The sequence below is a fragment of the Polypterus senegalus genome, chromosome 3 (assembly GCF_016835505.1).
Source record: "Polypterus senegalus isolate Bchr_013 chromosome 3, ASM1683550v1, whole genome shotgun sequence".
Classification (NCBI taxonomy): domain Eukaryota; kingdom Metazoa; phylum Chordata; class Cladistia; order Polypteriformes; family Polypteridae; genus Polypterus; species Polypterus senegalus.
Window position 1 is genome coordinate 285,171,638 of NC_053156.1, and position 18,098 is coordinate 285,189,735.

At 38.2% G+C, this 18,098-nt stretch overlaps 1 protein-coding gene across 1 annotated transcript in view; it reads left to right on the top strand.

Moving 5' to 3' along the window:
• tspan2a (tetraspanin 2a) overlaps positions 1-16,476 on the top strand; it is a 193,511-nt gene extending 177,035 nt beyond the window's left edge. The window contains exons 4-8 of the mRNA XM_039749344.1: positions 1,298-1,372; positions 3,650-3,745; positions 8,024-8,092; positions 14,060-14,155; positions 15,897-16,476. Coding sequence (XP_039605278.1) covers positions 1,298-1,372; positions 3,650-3,745; positions 8,024-8,092; positions 14,060-14,155; positions 15,897-15,962 — 402 coding nt within the window. The 3' untranslated portion in view covers positions 15,963-16,476. The remainder of the gene's footprint in view (positions 1-1,297; positions 1,373-3,649; positions 3,746-8,023; positions 8,093-14,059; positions 14,156-15,896) is intronic.
• The last annotated feature ends 1,622 nt before the right edge of the window (positions 16,477-18,098 follow it).

The following is an 18,098-nucleotide window of genomic DNA, read 5'->3' on the forward strand; positions in this document are numbered from 1 at the left end:
AAGCTGGAAAAGCTTTTATTTTGGAGAGAGTCGAGGAGCAATGGACCAGGCTTAAAAACTTTCACCTATAATGCAGGAAAGGTACATCCCAAAATGTGGACCTAGTAGGAAATTAAATTAAATTGGCAGTGGTCTCCCCTAGACTTTCTCGTATACTCAGATATGGGGATGGATATTTAAGGAGTAAACCGGAAGACAATGATTGTATTTTTATATTACTAAGGGGCTCTGGCCCCAGCTCCCTTCGCTCGCCAACACTTCATGGATCTATCTATCTCACATATGGGGAAGCAGATGCACAATTTAAACAGATTGTTATTTTCATGGGAATTGTTACATATGCATAATAGAACTATTTTACAGCGAGTAATTAACCAAAGTAAAAAATTGTAAAACATAATAAATTGAAATAAAATTATGTTTCATGTTGCATTATACATTTTTGTTCTGTTTGGGTTTGAAATGAACATGCAAATACTTTTTAAACTTACACTTTTACTGTAAAACTTCAGTAAAAACAATTTTTTGAATTAACTTTTTGTCAATATTGCATTGAATTTTGATTCCGTGTTTGGACTTGTATCGTGACAACGTAACGTATAACTGCCCGTGAGTGAATGTCGTTTCGTTCTCTCTAATGAACCAACTTTTTTTAAATGTTTGTCCCTGTGATTTGTTCATTGTCATAGCAGAAGCTATTCTAACGGGAAACTGTAAACGTTTTAATACGGATGGTATATCAGGATCTTCTTTGGTGTCTAATGTTATCCGCGGAAGATGTACTACATTACCTTTCTTGTGGCCTTTTAAAATTTTACATGTTCGACCAATTTTGAATAAAACTAATTTAATCTTGTCCTATTGAATAGCCCATCACTCAGATATAAATTACGCAATAACATTACGATACATCCTTCTTTCAACAGTAATTCGGCCGGTGGAAGACCGGATGGTGTTAATGGTAGTAGATATTCTACGGGATATTGTAAGTTGATGTTTTTGATCTTCCGCACCATCACTACCAACTGTTCCAGCATAGTCTATTGATACACATTTAACCAATTTGTCATGTAACTGATTGACAATTTTTGCGTTAATTCGTTTGACTTCATCGTTTTTCAGTGCTAGGATTGCACGTGTACTCATTTCTTCTGTTGATAACCCTTCGGGATGAAATTCTTCAAAAAGATTTGGACATATTATATATACTGTGTATATGTGTGTGTGTAAAATATACAATGTTGACTTGTTTTTCTTATTTCTTATCCTTAACATGTAATGGTCTTCTTTATTTCAGTTCTTTGCCTGCCTGCTTGTCATATTTGCAGCTGAGATTGCAGCAAGTGTGTTTGGATTCCTGAACAAAGACAAGGTAATGTGTTTGAGTATTTGTAATTTGAAGCTAAGACGTCTAACTGCTATATTACAGTATCAACAATACTACATCTTGTAATATTGTGTAATATTATAATATGTGTTGTGGCCAGTAGGGGGTGTAGCAGTACCCCTGACACAATTACACAACACCAAGTCGCAGGTGCAAATAATAGTTAATTAATAAGGAAATGCCTCTCAACAGGTTTCTCTTCACAATATACAGTAGAACAGTCCACAGTTTCTCTTCGCTGTGTATTTCCCTTCTCCTTAAACTCTTTCAACAATCCTTGTCCACCTTCTCCTGGCTACAACTCTCTGGGCAAAATGGAGGACCTTCTTTTAAGTCCGGACCCGGAAGTACTTCTAAGATGAATCTATTGCTTCCAGGAAGCACTTCCAGGCCAGACAGGACCCCAACGTTCCTTGTGCCATCAGTATCCGAAAGTTCCCCCTAGTGGACCCCACAGAACATGGCAGGGCATGTCCTGGGGACCACAGATTCCATGCTGCCCTACAGGTGTCCATACTAGGGCTTGCCAGACAGGATGCTGCCACATAGTGTATGGTGGGATGCTCTGCTCATTGCAGTCAGTTGCCCACTGTCCCATTGTTTTAGGTACCGAAGCCCAACCAGAGTGTATTTCCATGTTTGCTGGGACACCAACCCTGGCGTAGCTGCTGATATAGTGTCTTTCTGGGTCCATGTCCTGACACTACAGGGGAATATCCCCAGCTGACCTTGCTTTTCCAAGGCCTCCTGGCCAGCCAGGCAAGGGAGCAGGATCCATCCCAGCCGGCATGCTGGTTGGTCCTTCACAGTGTAATATTTAGTAAGTTGTTAAGATGTAGTCTTAGTGTTGCACAGGCCACTGCAAAAATTAATATGATGAGCTCTGCATCAAAAGATATCAAAAAGCAACAGACGGTGACCAGGCAGCCCTTCTTTAAACAAAGGGCTGTGGTAATCTAAATAAATAAATTAACCACACTAAATAAATGAATACACCACACTGCCTGGTAGGCTTTGGACTTCAAATTCTGAGGTGATGTGTGACGCTGAGCAAGTCACTTGACCTACCTGGGCTCCAATTGGAAAACAAAAAGAAATAGAACCAACTGTATCATAAATGTTGTTAACTCACATTTAATAAAGGCATCAGCCAAATAAATAAATGTCATGTAAATGTAATCTGAAAGAAATGATGTATTTTTATTTTTTAAACGTACAGTGTGACTTTAGACTGCAGAGCTTTAAACTAATGAGACAAGATCGGTAAACCATATGGTCTCTTGTCATTTCTTTTTTATTGATTTTATTACAATCAAATATTCCATACAAAGAACTCAAGTTTTACAAAAGAAAGGTTCGAAACAAATCAACCCCCACCCCTGAGAAATAATGCTAATCCAGCAGAGGAAAACTTTAAGCTAGTAAAGACAAACGAATAGATAAAATAATAAATGAATAAAGATAAATGGAGTAAAAGAGCGGAGGGAACCTGCTTTCTCAATTTAAATGCTTATTCTAAAATGTTATTGAGTAGATCCTGCCAGGTTTTGAAACAGTTTTGTACGGATCCTCTGAGTGCAAATTTTATTTTTTTCCAGTTTCAACTAGTATATAACATTAGTTACCCACTGATGTAAAAGATATGTCTATGTGCCAATAGTATAGTAAAGGCAATTACGGTTTGTTTGCCTTTCTCCAGTTTAAGCCCATTTGGAAGTCCACCAAGCACAGCTGTTAGTGGGTTAGTAGGGATTGTGACACCAAGGCTGTCTAGTCTCTTGTCATTTCTAAAGTTTCAGATGTTCTCATCAGAATTAAAGTGGCAGTACCATATTCTACCAATTTTCATACTGCATTACACATATGAAAAAAAGTAAATTAGTTTACACAAAATAAAATACTTCCAGTTAAATAAGACAGAATTTTTTTGCAATATAAATGACAAATTTACAAAAGCATATTCCCATAACTCAAAAAAAAAATTATTATTTGGCAAAGATTATGCCTGCTCTGGTCGTGTAGTGACAGCTATTGAGGGGAAGGATAACTACATGCATGGCGGGCATTCAAGTGATATACTGCTGTGCTGTTCTGAATGCAGACTAAAAGAAGGGGAAAAATACTGAGTGAGATCAGTTCAAGGAACAACGACTCACTTATTGAGGAAGTAGTGCAAAGTCCCAGAACTGAGTTTGATAATATTCTCAGTAAATTAAGTGGGTTCAGTTTACTGACTGCCATATTGTTTCCTCTGATTTTCAGATTATTGACGAGATTCAAAAGTCCTATGATGAAGCTTTTGACGCATATCAGAAAAATGAGAATCAAAATGAGACTCTGATCATCTACCAGACATCTGTAAGTATGCACAGTGATAATGTTTTCTTAAAAAGTGCTGGTACACATGTTCTTTAGGATGTGTTATGTAGTGTTATGTGTTCATCTTGATTTGTAAATGTCAAGGAGGGTATCCTTTTTTTATATGGTAAAGACCATGGTTTGTGTGCGATTGTGTAATATAAATAAAGGGGAGTTTAAAGCAAACAGTGTGTATGGAATGAGCGATAGAGAGACACACGTGTGTGAGAAAGATATAAGCGCTTGCGGTTGTTTCAGTTTCGTTAAATAAAACGTACCTGTGGGATTGGTTGTATTTAGACATATACAGAAGATAAAAAATATAACAGGGTGCATTTAAGTTAGCAAAGAGTTTTTGCATCAGTGTTATTTTTTTAGGTTAGTAATTTGCTACTTCTGAGTTTGATCGAATTTAACTTTCTGGAGGATGGTTTTGCATTTTTTGCTTTTTACAAATCTGTAGTCCACTGTCCTGTGAAGATTCAGTAGCATTTTTGGCATGAAAATTCTTGGGCAGACAGACCTAAAGATAGCTCCTGTCAAAAGGGGCTCAGACATTTTGCAAAGCCAATTATATTCTTAGTTCGGCCAACCAACCACAAGTGTTACCTGGCAGGTAACCACCTAAATTATCAGATTGTGATTCAGAACTAGTAATGTAATATTGTCCTCAATCTTCACCCTGTCAAATATGTGCACCAGCTGCCGTAGCATAACGTCAGAGGCTTCGCATCAGGCACCAATGTCTGAAGTTCAATCCTCATAAGGGGATGCAAAGAGTGTATATACCTACGAGCCCCAAAAAGGTCAAAACAGATGTCGTGTACACTTTGTATTGTTTGACAGATACTGCATCACGTATCTATGATCTGTTTTTCACAACTTAGAGGATGTGACAGATGTTTTTGCTGACTGGCTGACCAACCACAAGCGGTTAACTGGTAGGTAACCACCTAAATGATCAGATTGAGATTCAGAACTAGGAACGTAATACTGTACTCCGATCTTCACCCTGTCAAATAAGCGAAGCAGCCACCATGGCGCAACATCAGAGGCTTTGCCTCAAGTGCTGATGTCCGAGGTTCAGTCCCCATAAGGGGATACAAAGAGTAATAATAAAGGCGAAACATGTGTTGTGTTTACTCTTTGTATTATTTGGTACATACAACATTACACATATATAATGTTACAAAGTGCCTCTGGAGATCTTTTCTACTCGCCGCTATCAGGCAATTCAGTGCTTCCTCCCGACGTACTTTTTAAGTTAATTTTGAAATTTCTGCACAATAGTTATTTATTTATTTGTCGATTGATTGGCTGTATTATCTGTCCTGTGAATCTGTATCCTTGTTTTTTATGTTTCTTCTGTTGTATGCATGTGAAGTTCCCTTTAGGATTAATAAAGTTTAGCTAATCTAATCTAATCTAATCTAAAATGAGCCAATGCAGAGGGTGTGTGGGTGAGAGGGAAACAGAGAGATATATAGAGATGATCAAGCATTTAAATAGCGGAACCTATGAAACTCACTCATCTGCTTTAATCCGTTGGCCTGAGCACATGGCCGCTGTCAAGTCTTCTGAAGGGTCCTGTCTTGGAAATCGGATCATGGAGTTGAGGAAAATCAGTGTAGATGGTGGTTTCACTCGAATTTCAAGTGAGCAGTGTGAGACAAAGGCAGCACAAACAGTTGATAGAGGATAGAAAAAGGTCATTGGAGGCCCATGGAAGGACTCATGGAAGATCGGAGTAGCGATTGAGGAAGGAGATGGTCTCCAGTAAACCTTGTGTGAGGGAGTAAGGGAGAGACACTGCATTACAAAGTATTAGACTATTTTAGAGAAAATCCTCTGTAAATAAAAAGTAGTCGTGAGTCGCCATTAACAACAAATTCAAGATGGTCATCCTTTGTTACATCAAGCCTACCACGTGCATTGCTCAGTTTGCTGTGACAAGATTGCTTAATCTTAACAAAGCAATGTCTAAGTAAATTGAGTTCATTTGCATTACAGAGTCAAAAAGCATTTCCATTTACACCAATCAATATATAGATAAATGGGACATTCTTCTAACACACCTATATCTTATTGTTATCTGAAGTCCCCAAAATAATAGAATGGATTAAAATATGTGGCAAATATCTCTTTCATTGAATAGGATATGTTATGTATAAATTCTTATAGAGAACAAAATGAAACATTAAAATATAATATAATCTCATCTCTATAGTGATGTGCTAGTACAAGTGATACAGAATGTCAATGTTAATATAAGGTCATAGTTAGTGGCACATTACAAATTCATACAGTAAGTTTTTTCCTTATAGGCTATAAGCACCAGTGAGGATAAAATGTCATTGGAATAATGCCATATAAAAAATGAATATCAAACAACCAAAGTAATTGACATGATTTATAATAATGGTGAAGAGTGAGATGTGATCATATAAATTGTGTCACAAATTATCAGTCAAAGAGTCGCATAAAAGGGCTTCAGCCCTCAAGCCCCCAAGCAGAACTGAAAAGTTCAGGCTGCACAGGTGCACTCACAAAAACAGGGGTATGCCGGGAACATGGTGGGGTCAATGGGCCTGTCCAACCAACCTGGGAACAGTCTAGTGGTGCCAAGTACAAAGAACATTTTACATACCGTATATACTCACATATAAGTCGGGTCTTGAAACCCGAAAAATCGATCATAAAATCAGACCCCAACTTATACGCCCGTTCAAAAATGTGGCACAATTTTTTTTTTTTTACATCTTCTTGCCTACTCCAACTGCATCAGTTTCTCAGACACATCGAATTTTGTTGCAGCAGCACAGTTACCAATTTCTTTTGCTACTTCTACGACGTTTAATTTTTAACCAGTTTCATATTTTCTTCGGATTGAACGCTCCATCGTAGATAAGGGATGCTCTTATGATTAAGGTGTACAAGGGTGTGAGATACAAAAAACACAAATTGGTGCAAATGTTGCTTCTGAATAGTTTGGGTATTACCGTGTGGTCACGTAGGCACAATAAATAGGAAAAAAAAAGGCCATTTGCTCCGTAGTTACTGTCTCAGGTGGGCATTAGCATATCATAATTTCTTGAACCAATAGCGTGAGTTTTCTGCATTCAACTTATTGACCGACATTATAAAATACCAGAAATGATACAGTAACATCAGGTCTTGACTTATCCGCGGGTATATATGGTAATCTAAATGTTCTTCCAGATAAGAAATACCTTCAGCATAGCATGGGCAATTGGAGAAACTTGTTTATAATGACTAAGTTGAGTTTGCTATAACCATTTGAAAAATACAGGTAAAAGATGCAACACTTTGGCTGTCTAGTCTTCATCAGGTGTGCAGCTGAAAAGAAAATATCAGGTAATATACTGTACTATATATAGAAGAGGAACAAAGCCAAGGCAAGAGGAAGGAGAAGATGGAAAAAAAAAAGATCACATTAGCGCAAACAAACAGAAATTATTACTCTTTGAAATAACGGAACAGCGAAAGCGACTGAATACATTGTTTGGATTTAAACTTTAAATCAGAGATTTGTAGATCGTCTGATTTGTGTTGCCATAAGGGAAAAGTAGTGTTTTTTTCCCCCAATGAAGAGGCATATCTGCGAGAATTAAAATATTTGTTGTTTGGTGAAAGTGAAATACACATACGCTAGCGACAGAGACGTGAAGTGGCTGGCACGTAGCTCAGGCCAGGGGGTTGGCAAGCGAAGCCCCCTAGTTTGATTTTAATAAAATCAGTAAAATGCAAACAAAAAAAAACCATAATCCATGGTTTCATCCTGCATTCTGTCAACTATATTGCTTGGTAGATGTATTGTGATAGAATGGTAAGGAGCCAGTGCAGAGGGTATGTGTGCCATTTGGGTATCATTTAAATGCCACAGTGAACTTAAGCAGTGTTACTATCCTATGTGTATCGCTTTATGACCACCGTATACCATTTTTAAACAGAGTGTGCCATGTCACAAAGTAACCATCATTTCAAGTTGATTCCATTAAAATGACAGTGACCCACACAGCCCCCCAGATCTCATTACGATTCAACACCTTTTGGATCAGCTGAAGCAGGAAAGTTCATGGCATGAAAAACCAGCAGAAAGTGTGTGGTGACGTCAGGTCAGCATGGCCCCAAGCACCTGAAGAATGTTGGCAGCATCTTGTGGAGTTCATGTCTCTAAAATTCCGGTGTCTTAAGTAGTGCATGTGCGTTATCTCTTGCTTGTATTTATTTATTTGTTTGTTTTTTTCTTTGTTTCAGCTCAGTTGCTGCGGGAAAACGGACATGAAGTCTGATGAAAAATTTCAGAAAACATGTCCTGAGAACACAGTGAGTAATTGAACTCCTTTAATAATGAAGACATGTCTCATTTGCCCTAATCTTCTCGGCCAGTGTTCCAGTTCTTAGATTCATGAAACTCTCTCTACACTGGGCACGTCTGGGATTCCACAAAATTTAGCAAAATTTGAAATTGATCAAAATATTGATAACTGTCACACTTACCAAAATGCACCAGTGCACTTCTGCCCTCCTGTCTACTTATTCAGACATTTCTGAAGGAAACGGAGGATGTGTTTTTAGTAACCAACGAAACTTATGACTGGTATTGAATCATTTGATTTTGTGCAGGAAAACAGCAGAACTGATTCCCGTTTTCAGAAGTTTTTTAGATCAATTTAAAAAATGTGAAGCAAAACAAGTTTTATGTCAGTTACGGTACTGTAGGATGAAGAACCAAATGAGGCGCTTCTAAAAGCTTTTGACTTCTTCTGGAAAATACAGACATAAGCAAGGTCTGAAAAAGAAGCTGAAATCTAATATTGGTCCTCTATACCAGTAGCATGAGAGCAAATTAGCAGTTTAGTTATGTTTTAAATTTGATTGTCAATAATCCCTAAGAGTTTCGTTCAAATTTCGCAGTTAAAGAAATTCTTGCGGCCGTTCATTAAACTATGTCTCTAAACTTATCAAGCACAAGGGTTGCATATACATTTTTCTTTTATTTATTTGTGCATATACTGTTCTTGTGTTCATGATTTACATTCTATGCTTGCTGGGATTTTCTCCGGCTTCTCCACAACCCTGCTCAGGATGGTAGTGGCTTTGGAAAATGGATGGAAATTCCCTGCCACTTTTGTTTGAAACAAGTTAGACAATGTCAGCATGGCATAACATTCAGGCACCTTTGGCGACCAAGTTAACTGATCAGAAAGTTGCAGCGTTTCATATGTTCATTTACTTCATCCAAGAGTCACTTGTTGCATTTTTGTTTATTAAATAGTTTTAAAATAATGATTCATATTTAAAAGTATAGGGATAATAGAGTGCAGTTTCATGTGCTTGTACAGCCGTGGCCAAAAGTTTTGAGAGTGACACAAGTATTGGTTTTCACAAAGTCTGCTGCTTCAATGTTTTTAGATCTTTTTGTCAGATGTTTCTATGGTATGCTGAAGTAGAATTACAAGCATCTCCTAAGTTTCAAAGGCCTTTATTGCCAATTACATGAAGTTTATGCAAAGAGTCGATATTTGCAGTGTTGGCCCTTCTTTCTTTTTCAAGACCTCTGCAATTCGCCCAGGCAGGCTGTCAATCAACTTCTGGGCCAAATCCTGACTGATGGCAGCAGCCCATTCTTGCATAACCAATGCCTGGAGTTTGTCAGAATTGGTGGGTTTTTGTTTGTTCACCTGCCTCTTGAGGACTGACCACAAGTTCTCAATGGGGAGTTTCCTGGCCGTGGACCCACAATTTGGATGTTTTGTTCCCCAAGTCACTCAGTTCTCACTTTTGCCTTATGGCCCGCTGCTCCATCATGCTGGAAAAGGCATTGTTGGTCACCAAACTTTTCTTGGATGGTTGGGAGAAGTTGCTCTCAGAGGATGTTTTGGTCCCATTCTTTATTCATGGCTGTGTCCTTAGGCAGATAAGCAACCCCACACATGAATGGCCTCAGGATGCTTTACTGTTGGCATGACACAGGTCTGATGGTAGCGTCACTCACCTTTTATTTTTTACAGATGCCTCAGGCAATCAGAAAGGGGACTCATCAGAGAAAATTATTTTCCCCTATCAGTCCAATCCCTGCACCTTTTGCAGAATATCAGTCTGTCCCTGCCCTTCCCTGCCCTGTCTTTGCTGCCCTTCTTGACACCCACCAGGCCATCTTCTAAAAGTCTTCGCCTCCCTCACTGCGTGCAGACGCATTCCCCCTTGCCTGCTGCCATTCGTGAGCAAGCTCTGCACTGGTGGTGCCCCCCAATCCCAAGATGAACCAACTTTACGAAATGGTTCTTTCACTTGCTGGACTTTCTTGGGCACCCTGAAGCCTTCTTCACAACCCAGCAAATGGGTTTTTTGGGATTAAGTTCATTTACATGGCAAAGAGGGACTTTTCAATTAATTGCTATTCATCTGCTCACTCTTTTTTTTTTTATTCATTTTATTGCATTCCATACAAATCAATCAAGTTTTACATAAAGAAAAATTGAGTTAAGAGGCTCACTCTTCATAACATTCTGGAGTAGATGTAAATTGCCATCATAAAAACTGAGACAGCAAACTTTGTGAAAATGAATATTTGTGTCACTCTCAAAACCTTTGGCCACGACTTTAGACTAAATTACATTTGTGCTTCTTAACAGCAACAGAGTTAAAAATGGACCACAAAGTGGTGGCTCAGTGGCTTTCATGCATGGCAGATTCCAATTAAAGTGATGAGAAAATGATGCGTGTTAGTGGTCTGTGACTAATTGTTTTTCATTTTTCTTATACATAACATTTTTGAAAGTATACCCAATAGAGCAATAACTAGCAATTGAAAAATAACTATTAATACAAATTCACCCATAATAGCATAACATCAGTATCAATATTACCCTATGACAGGAGAAAAGGAACTGAAATAAGTTAGCCATCTAGCTATTAGTATTCATTTAAATATAGTCATTTGTTAAATTTATATAAAATTAAGTATGAACTTGGAAAGGAAGTCATTTTTAGTATAAAGGGAATATGAATCATACTAGCAGATCAGGACTTGCCAAACCTGTTTGTGTATATGTGATTCCAAGAGATCAGGGACTTAAACCACTGAAGCCCCCCACCTCCATTTTTAAATCTGTCCTCTATTTATATCAGTTAGGGCAACTGCACCTTTACTGTGTTATTAATCAGTTCAAACACTATTTAGCTGCAGGTTAATAATTTCAGGTGTTTATAATAATAATCTGCAGATAATCTTGTTCAGTTAATTCAGTCTTGTACACTACCGGTCAAAGGTTTTAGAACACCTCAGTTTTTCAGTTCTTATGGAAGTGCATGCAGTTTAATGTCTTTAATGAAATCAAGGCATAGAACAAATAGACAATGGCAAATAAAAATCTAATTTTTGATTCATCAGAGTTGTCCGCTTTTGCTGATATATCAGCCAAACACACACGTGGCATTCTGTCTTGTCAGGAAGATCTTCCTAATACTGTTGCAGAAGTTCCCACAAATGTGCTTCACTTTCAGGTTGTTTTCCTTTCACCCTTCTGTCCAGTTCATCCCAAACTTACTCAATGGCTTTGAAGTCTGCAGACTGTGCTCCATGTTCTCAAGTGTATATTCTTGTTCTTTTCTGTTAACGGATTTCTGACGTGGCCTGGAGGTATGTTTTGGGCCCTTGTCTTGTGGTCTGTGGTAAGCCTTTTGATTCAGAATGCCAGTCACTCTGTGCAAGTCACCATCTCTGTCTCAAGTCAAATAACCCCAGACCATCACATTTACTCATCCATGTTTGACAGTTGGTGTTGCATGCTGATGAACCCTCCTTTCACCAACTCGATAGCATACAAACACCCAGCGTGATGAACCAAAGCATGGGTGGGCAGATTCAGTCCTGGAGGGCTGCAGTGGTTGCAGGTTTTTGTTCCAACCCAGTTGCTTAATTAAAAAACAATTCTTGTCAATTATTTAATTTCATGGCTTGTTAGCTCTTTAACTCTGCCATGTCAAGTCATTCCCATATCCTTGATTTTTTTTTTTCCTTTCTAAGAATATCATTCAAATGATTTGAAGTCTAAAACAAACGAGTGATTCTCAGTGCTTCACTTTTTTCTCTTCATTTTCCTTTCAAGTATTTAATTAAACCCAAAAGTGCATCATAAATACACAGAGGTGTAAATGGAAACAAGCTAAATGGAGAAATGCTGGTTTCTTTTGCATCTTATTGCCAATAGGAAGCGATTAAAAACCAAGACTTGCAGCTGTTTAAGACTAAAATAAGCAACAAGGGTTCAAAATCTTAACAAGTGAGACACCTAAAGTGAAGCAGAAGTGTTACTTGAGCAATAAGCACTTCTCATTAAGCAAGTGGGTTGGAACAAAAACCTGCAACCACTGCAGCCCTCCAGGACTGAATCTGCCCACCCCTGATTTAAAGGGTTCAAATTTGAATTCATTGGTCCATAAGACTTTCTTCCAATCTGCAGTAGTCTAGAGCTGGGATTTCAAGGCTCGATTTTGTCCTTTAAGGAATGGCTTTCTTCCTGACACTCGCCCTGTCAGACCTGCAGCACCAAGTCTTTTCCTCCTAATAGAAACTGACACTTTGATTTTTTTCGACCTGCACTGTTAAGCTGTTCTTGAAGCTGTTGTTTTTTGACATGCCTGTGACCACACAAGCAGGTGACCCTCAGAAACTTGTCTTCTGATTGGCTTGTGACTTTGGCTCTGCCATCAGAGTTTCTTCCAGTTTCCAAATGTCTTTGGATTGTGACACCACTTTTTGTTTTTGCAGGTTCTCTAAATGAAAAGCCAACACTTCGAAGCGTAATAATGCTTGGTCTCATTTCATTGTTAATTGCCGTCTTCTTGCCATTATCAGTGGAATGTTGTCCAAGTAGTACTTCAGAGGGTGTAGTAACACAGTAGTCTCCTCCAGCTCTGCTTTAAAACACACAGAGGGTTTTTTAAGTAATCAACAGAAGTTGGGACACTTGTGCAAATTGTTTGCTGAAACTTGCAAGGCTTCATTTACTTTAATTGCTGAAGAACATCTGTATTTTGCAACCTATTAGTTGTTTCCTGAAGAAGGTCCATTTGAAATATTCTGAAATTTCCATTTTTTTTCAGTTTTTGCTATGCTACAATTTAAATTTAAACCTCCAGCACTTTACTACTTCACCATTTTAGGTTATTCAATGCATTTCAACTGACTAAACTTGAAGAAAAACTGTAAAAACTGAGGTGTTCTAAAAGTTTTGTCTAGTAGTGTATATACTTACATAATTGCTTCCCCCCTTCCATTAATTTACAGAGAAGTGACTTTTTGGGGAGGGGGCTGGGGGGGGGTTTCTATTAGCTAAACCAGCAGAAGGGTGGCACTGCTGTTGGCCGAACGCCTGGCCTCCCTTCTCCACTTCGCCATCCAAGTGGCTGTCAGGTGAGTAAAAGGGGAAAATACACAACATATACAAGATAAAGCAACTGCTCTCAAAGTAAAACTGAACACAGAAACAGAAAACTCATTCCTAGTTGAAGTCGCACAAAACGTTTCTCCATTTTACGATGGACAAGTTAGCAAATTTGACAATGCTTTTTAAAGGGAATTTTTAAAACTTCGAAGAGTGTGACCTGTTTGAGATATCTATATGAATATTGAAATTCCTTGACAAATTTCTCTAAAGATTAAGTGTGCCGCAACTCAAAAGAATTGGTCCACGTGGGAGGCGAGTTTTTTTTTTTAATGTGGACAGATAAACAGAGAAGACACACAGGCTTTCGCAATAAGCATTGTATGTGAACACATCTTTTTTTAAAAAAAAAAAAAGTACGATTGATGGAAGAACTGTGGCAGAATTGAAATTTGTAAGGCCGTAGTGTAGTGTGAGGACCATAACAAAAGTGCTATTGGTCGATTTGCTAGTAAGTTATGTATGGCACAGACACCCAAATGCAGACAGGCGTCATGACAGAAATGCTCAGGTTGTGTTCAGGCCTAAAATGGCATCATCAAAAATTTGACCCAATTACAATGAATTCTTCAGTATTACGCATGGATAAATTAAAATGTGGCTGCTCATTAGCTGTAGCCCAAGTTCAGATGCAGGCAAGAAGAAAAATCTTAAGTAGATAAGACATGAGACAACCAAAGCAAGAATCTGGTCTTACTTGGAATGGACATCTACAGTGATAAGGACTGACTGGAGTTTACAATCTCTGATCAAAGGGATCAAGGATGTGGGGCCTGCATTTGAGGCGAGCAATGTTGCTCTTTTTAGCACAAGTCAGCTTGGCTTTTCAATTATTTTTCAGGAGAATATGAAGACCTGTGACGAAGCTATTAAGAATTATTTCAAGGACCAGTTTTACATCATCGGCTACGTGGGAATTGGAATTGCAGGAGTGATGGTGAGTGCTGACTTGTGGAAACAAAATGGCTAATTCCAGACTCACTTAGAGTATCCTTTTATTGGTGTTCTTTTCTTCTCTGCTGAACTCTGTTCTTTTGTGTCCCCTAGCATGACACACCTGTTTATGTGTATAGACCACACGGCGCCGTTTTCCACAAGCTAACTCGGTTTTGCTTTATTCAAACTGTCAACAGGACTCACTGTCTGTTTATATAGTATCTTCCACTAGGTGGCAGCATAACCCCTTAACATCCCCCTTCTTCCAATTTTGTAGTCCAACACATTTACTCAAGAAGCATTAGGTATTTACCCACATTTTTTAACTAGAACATTTCAATAAAGTGAACAAACATATCCACATCAAGTAAATACTCAGAGGTCGAGTCTTTTTGGCGGCTGAATCCGTCTGCGTGTGTAGTGCGAGATGTCAGATCCATTCTTAGTTTGCATCTTCTTCTTCTTCCCAGTCTGTGAGATGGGCACACTGTCGGTTGCAGATGGATGCTCCGGTTGGTCCTCCGTTGTGGCCTCCCTGGGCTCTGTGTTAGCCAGAAACTTTTCTGTGAGCGTGGTCAGAGTAGACTTGGCAGGCCTGAGATCCACTTGATTGCTTCAATACAGGACTCCTTCCACTTCTACTTGATAGAAGTGTGGGGCTACCTCTTGGAGGCAAGTTCCCTGTCTCCATATGCCAGTTCTGCCACCCGGAAGAGGATTCATTCTTATGCTTTGTCTCACATTCAGCTCGGGAAGTTCTCTGGCCATTTTATCATATGATTGTGATAAACAATTAACAACACCTGTCGATAGATTACAAGAAGTCTCTTGTTTTATGGTTTCTATAGCAGGTGTAATTGCCTCCAAGATGGTGTGGTGTGCAAAAGTAGAACAGAAGGCTGATAGTTGTATCCTGCCTTGTAATTTAAGGACATGTCACATTACATAACCTTTCCAGCGATTTTAAGTCATGGACTGAGAGTTAGAGAGCCAGAGGCAGGTTGATCTTTTCCTTAAGTCATAGAGGAAGGCTCTGTGTTCATGAGAACCCTGTTTCTCATAGTCTGAGAGTACTTTAGGTGCCTTTTTTACTAACTCCGAGTGAGCTTCCACGTGTCTTTTATGAAGGAGAGGCTTCTGTTTGGCCAGTCTAACATTAAGCCCAGAGATTGTGACGGACTGAAGGTTGTCCATCTGGAAGTTCCTCCCATCCTTTCCCTCGATTGCTCAGTTTGGTCAGGTGGCCAGTTCTAGAAAGAGTCGTGGTTGCTCCAAACGTCTTCCATTTAAGAATTATGAAAGCCACTGCACTCTTAGGAGCCTTCAATTCTGTTTTGTAGCCTTCCCCAGATCAGTCTCAAAACTGTGCAGGCAATTCCTTCGACCTGATGGCTTGGTTTTTGCTTTGATAAAACAATGTCGACTGTAGGACCTTCTGTAGACCGGCACTAGAGCACTAGCGACAAACGGAAATTTGGAAAAAAAAAATCTAAAATCTTGTTTTTGCGTTGTCATTCTGAAGAACTGAGTGTTGTTTGAGGAGAGGAAAAAATAATTGAAACGATTTTAGCGCAAGGCTGCAACAGGTCAAAATGTGAAAAAAGTGAAGTGGTCTGAATACTTTCTGAATTCAATATACGTGCCATGCAGTTTTTAAAATTAAAAAAAATGATTGAAGTGGCTGTTTGTTATTTAACATTTAAGGTTTTTTGCTAACATATTTGTTTTCTTTGTCTCCACAGATCATCGGGATGATCTTCAGTATGGTCCTGTGTTGTGCAATTCGAAATTCTCGAGATGTCATATAGTTCCCCCTCCAAACTTCTTTCCAAGGTCCCCATCCATAAACTCCTTAAATCACAATGACAACCACCCGGCTCCTTCCTTTCTTCTGCTATTGCCTGCACCGGATCTTGCAAACCTCTGAAACTTGTTGCCTTCACAAACACTTCCTACTGCCAATGCAGGCAAAAGCCTGCTGACCAGAGTATCCAACACATGCGTGCGGAAGACTGCTCAACCTGAAAAGACCCCCGCCAGAAAGGGAGTGTATAGATATGTCTCTCATATCAGCTGTAAATGTTTTAGGTGAAGGTGAAGAGAAGGGCTAAACAAGAATCAGTGCAGCTGTCATTCAGTAGAGACCCTAGAGTGGGACAAGACCTCCATTTAGAGTTCAGCTGCTTTAAAAGTACAAGCAGAAGGATTAAGAACCCCGGTTTACCAGCGACTTTTTATTAGTAGTTTAATTCAGTTATGATATGATAAAACAAGAGTGAAATCTGAAACATCGTTCAACTAAATTTGACAGGTTTACTTTGCCATCTTTCCTTTACTATTCTCTTTCATTTCATTTAAGTGAGTTTGTGCCGGAAGAAGCAATTAGTGTGTTTATTGTATGATGAAAAGTATGATGAAGGCAACATTGACTTGTCTTGGCACCCATCTGAAAAGCCTTCACTCTGAAATCCTGCGTATGTAAAGCCAAAGAAGGCTCAGGCTGGAGAACTTTGTGGTTTGACTCACCTGCTTAATGACGTCCATGTATAGTGCTTTCTGTGCCGTGGGAAACGGGAATGGTTTAGGGGTCTGTGCTTTATACCTCTATACAAGTATAAAGATACGTACTGTACACTGCATACTATGTGTATATATATATATATATATATATATATATATATATATATATATATATATATATATACTATATATATTTGTGTGTGAGTGTATATATATGTATACACACTCACATATATATATATATATATATATAATTATATTTATTTTATATACTGTAATTTTATATATGTACATATATATGTATACATGCACACAGACATTAATATAAAAGTATATATGTGTGTGTGTGTATGTATGTGTATATGTATATATATATACTGTATATATACTGTATATAATTGTATGTGTGTGTATATATATATATATACTGTATATATATATATATATATAAATAAAATGTGTGTGTGTGAGTAAGTATATATATATGTATACACACACATTCACACACACACACACATATATATGCATATAAGGGAAGTTCCAAAATTCCGTTTACTTTAACAGAAATTAAAGACACAACCTCATTATTTTATAATAATCATATATATATATATATAAATGCACAGACACACACACACACACACACATATATATACATATATATGTATAAGAAACATTTTCTCAGCCACATACTATACAATAAATATACACATATACCTAAGAATGCATTTATACATGTACACATACCTACATACTGTATATACTGTGTGAATGTACTATGTATTTGTATAATACTATTACATGGAGTCACGTGTACACACACTATATATCTGTTCTGGTTTACAAACATAATCTATAATCATACATAGACATGTAAACGCATTGTGCGCTGGTTAGCAACACTCCGTTTTGTTTGGTTTTCAAGGAGAATAACAATTACATAATCCAGCTGTTATATGCAGAACAGTGATTAAGGCTTTGGACTTCAAACCCTGAGGCTGTGGGTTCAAATCCTGCTACTGACATGGTGTGACCCTGAGCAGGCCACTTCACCTGTCTGGGCTTCAATTGGGAGCACAGAAGCAGTACAACCAATTGGACCTCACATTTTGTAAGTCGCCTTGGATAAAGGCATCCACCAAATAGTAATAAGTTTATTATAGTATCAGAAGTAAAGTGTATTTTGTGAAAAGTCACAGATTTTTGACAGAGTGAACACTGTTCACACCCATGCTGTATAAGAGAATTGTACACGTCTGCCAAGGTGTCGGCTACACTTGTTGCATGCATCTCTTCAGTTGTTTGCCTTAACTCACTTAGCATTGTAGCTTTTGATATTATACATTATAGTTTTTTAGATGCTGTATGTTTGTTTGAATAATAACATGAGTAATATATATATATATATATATAGATATATATAT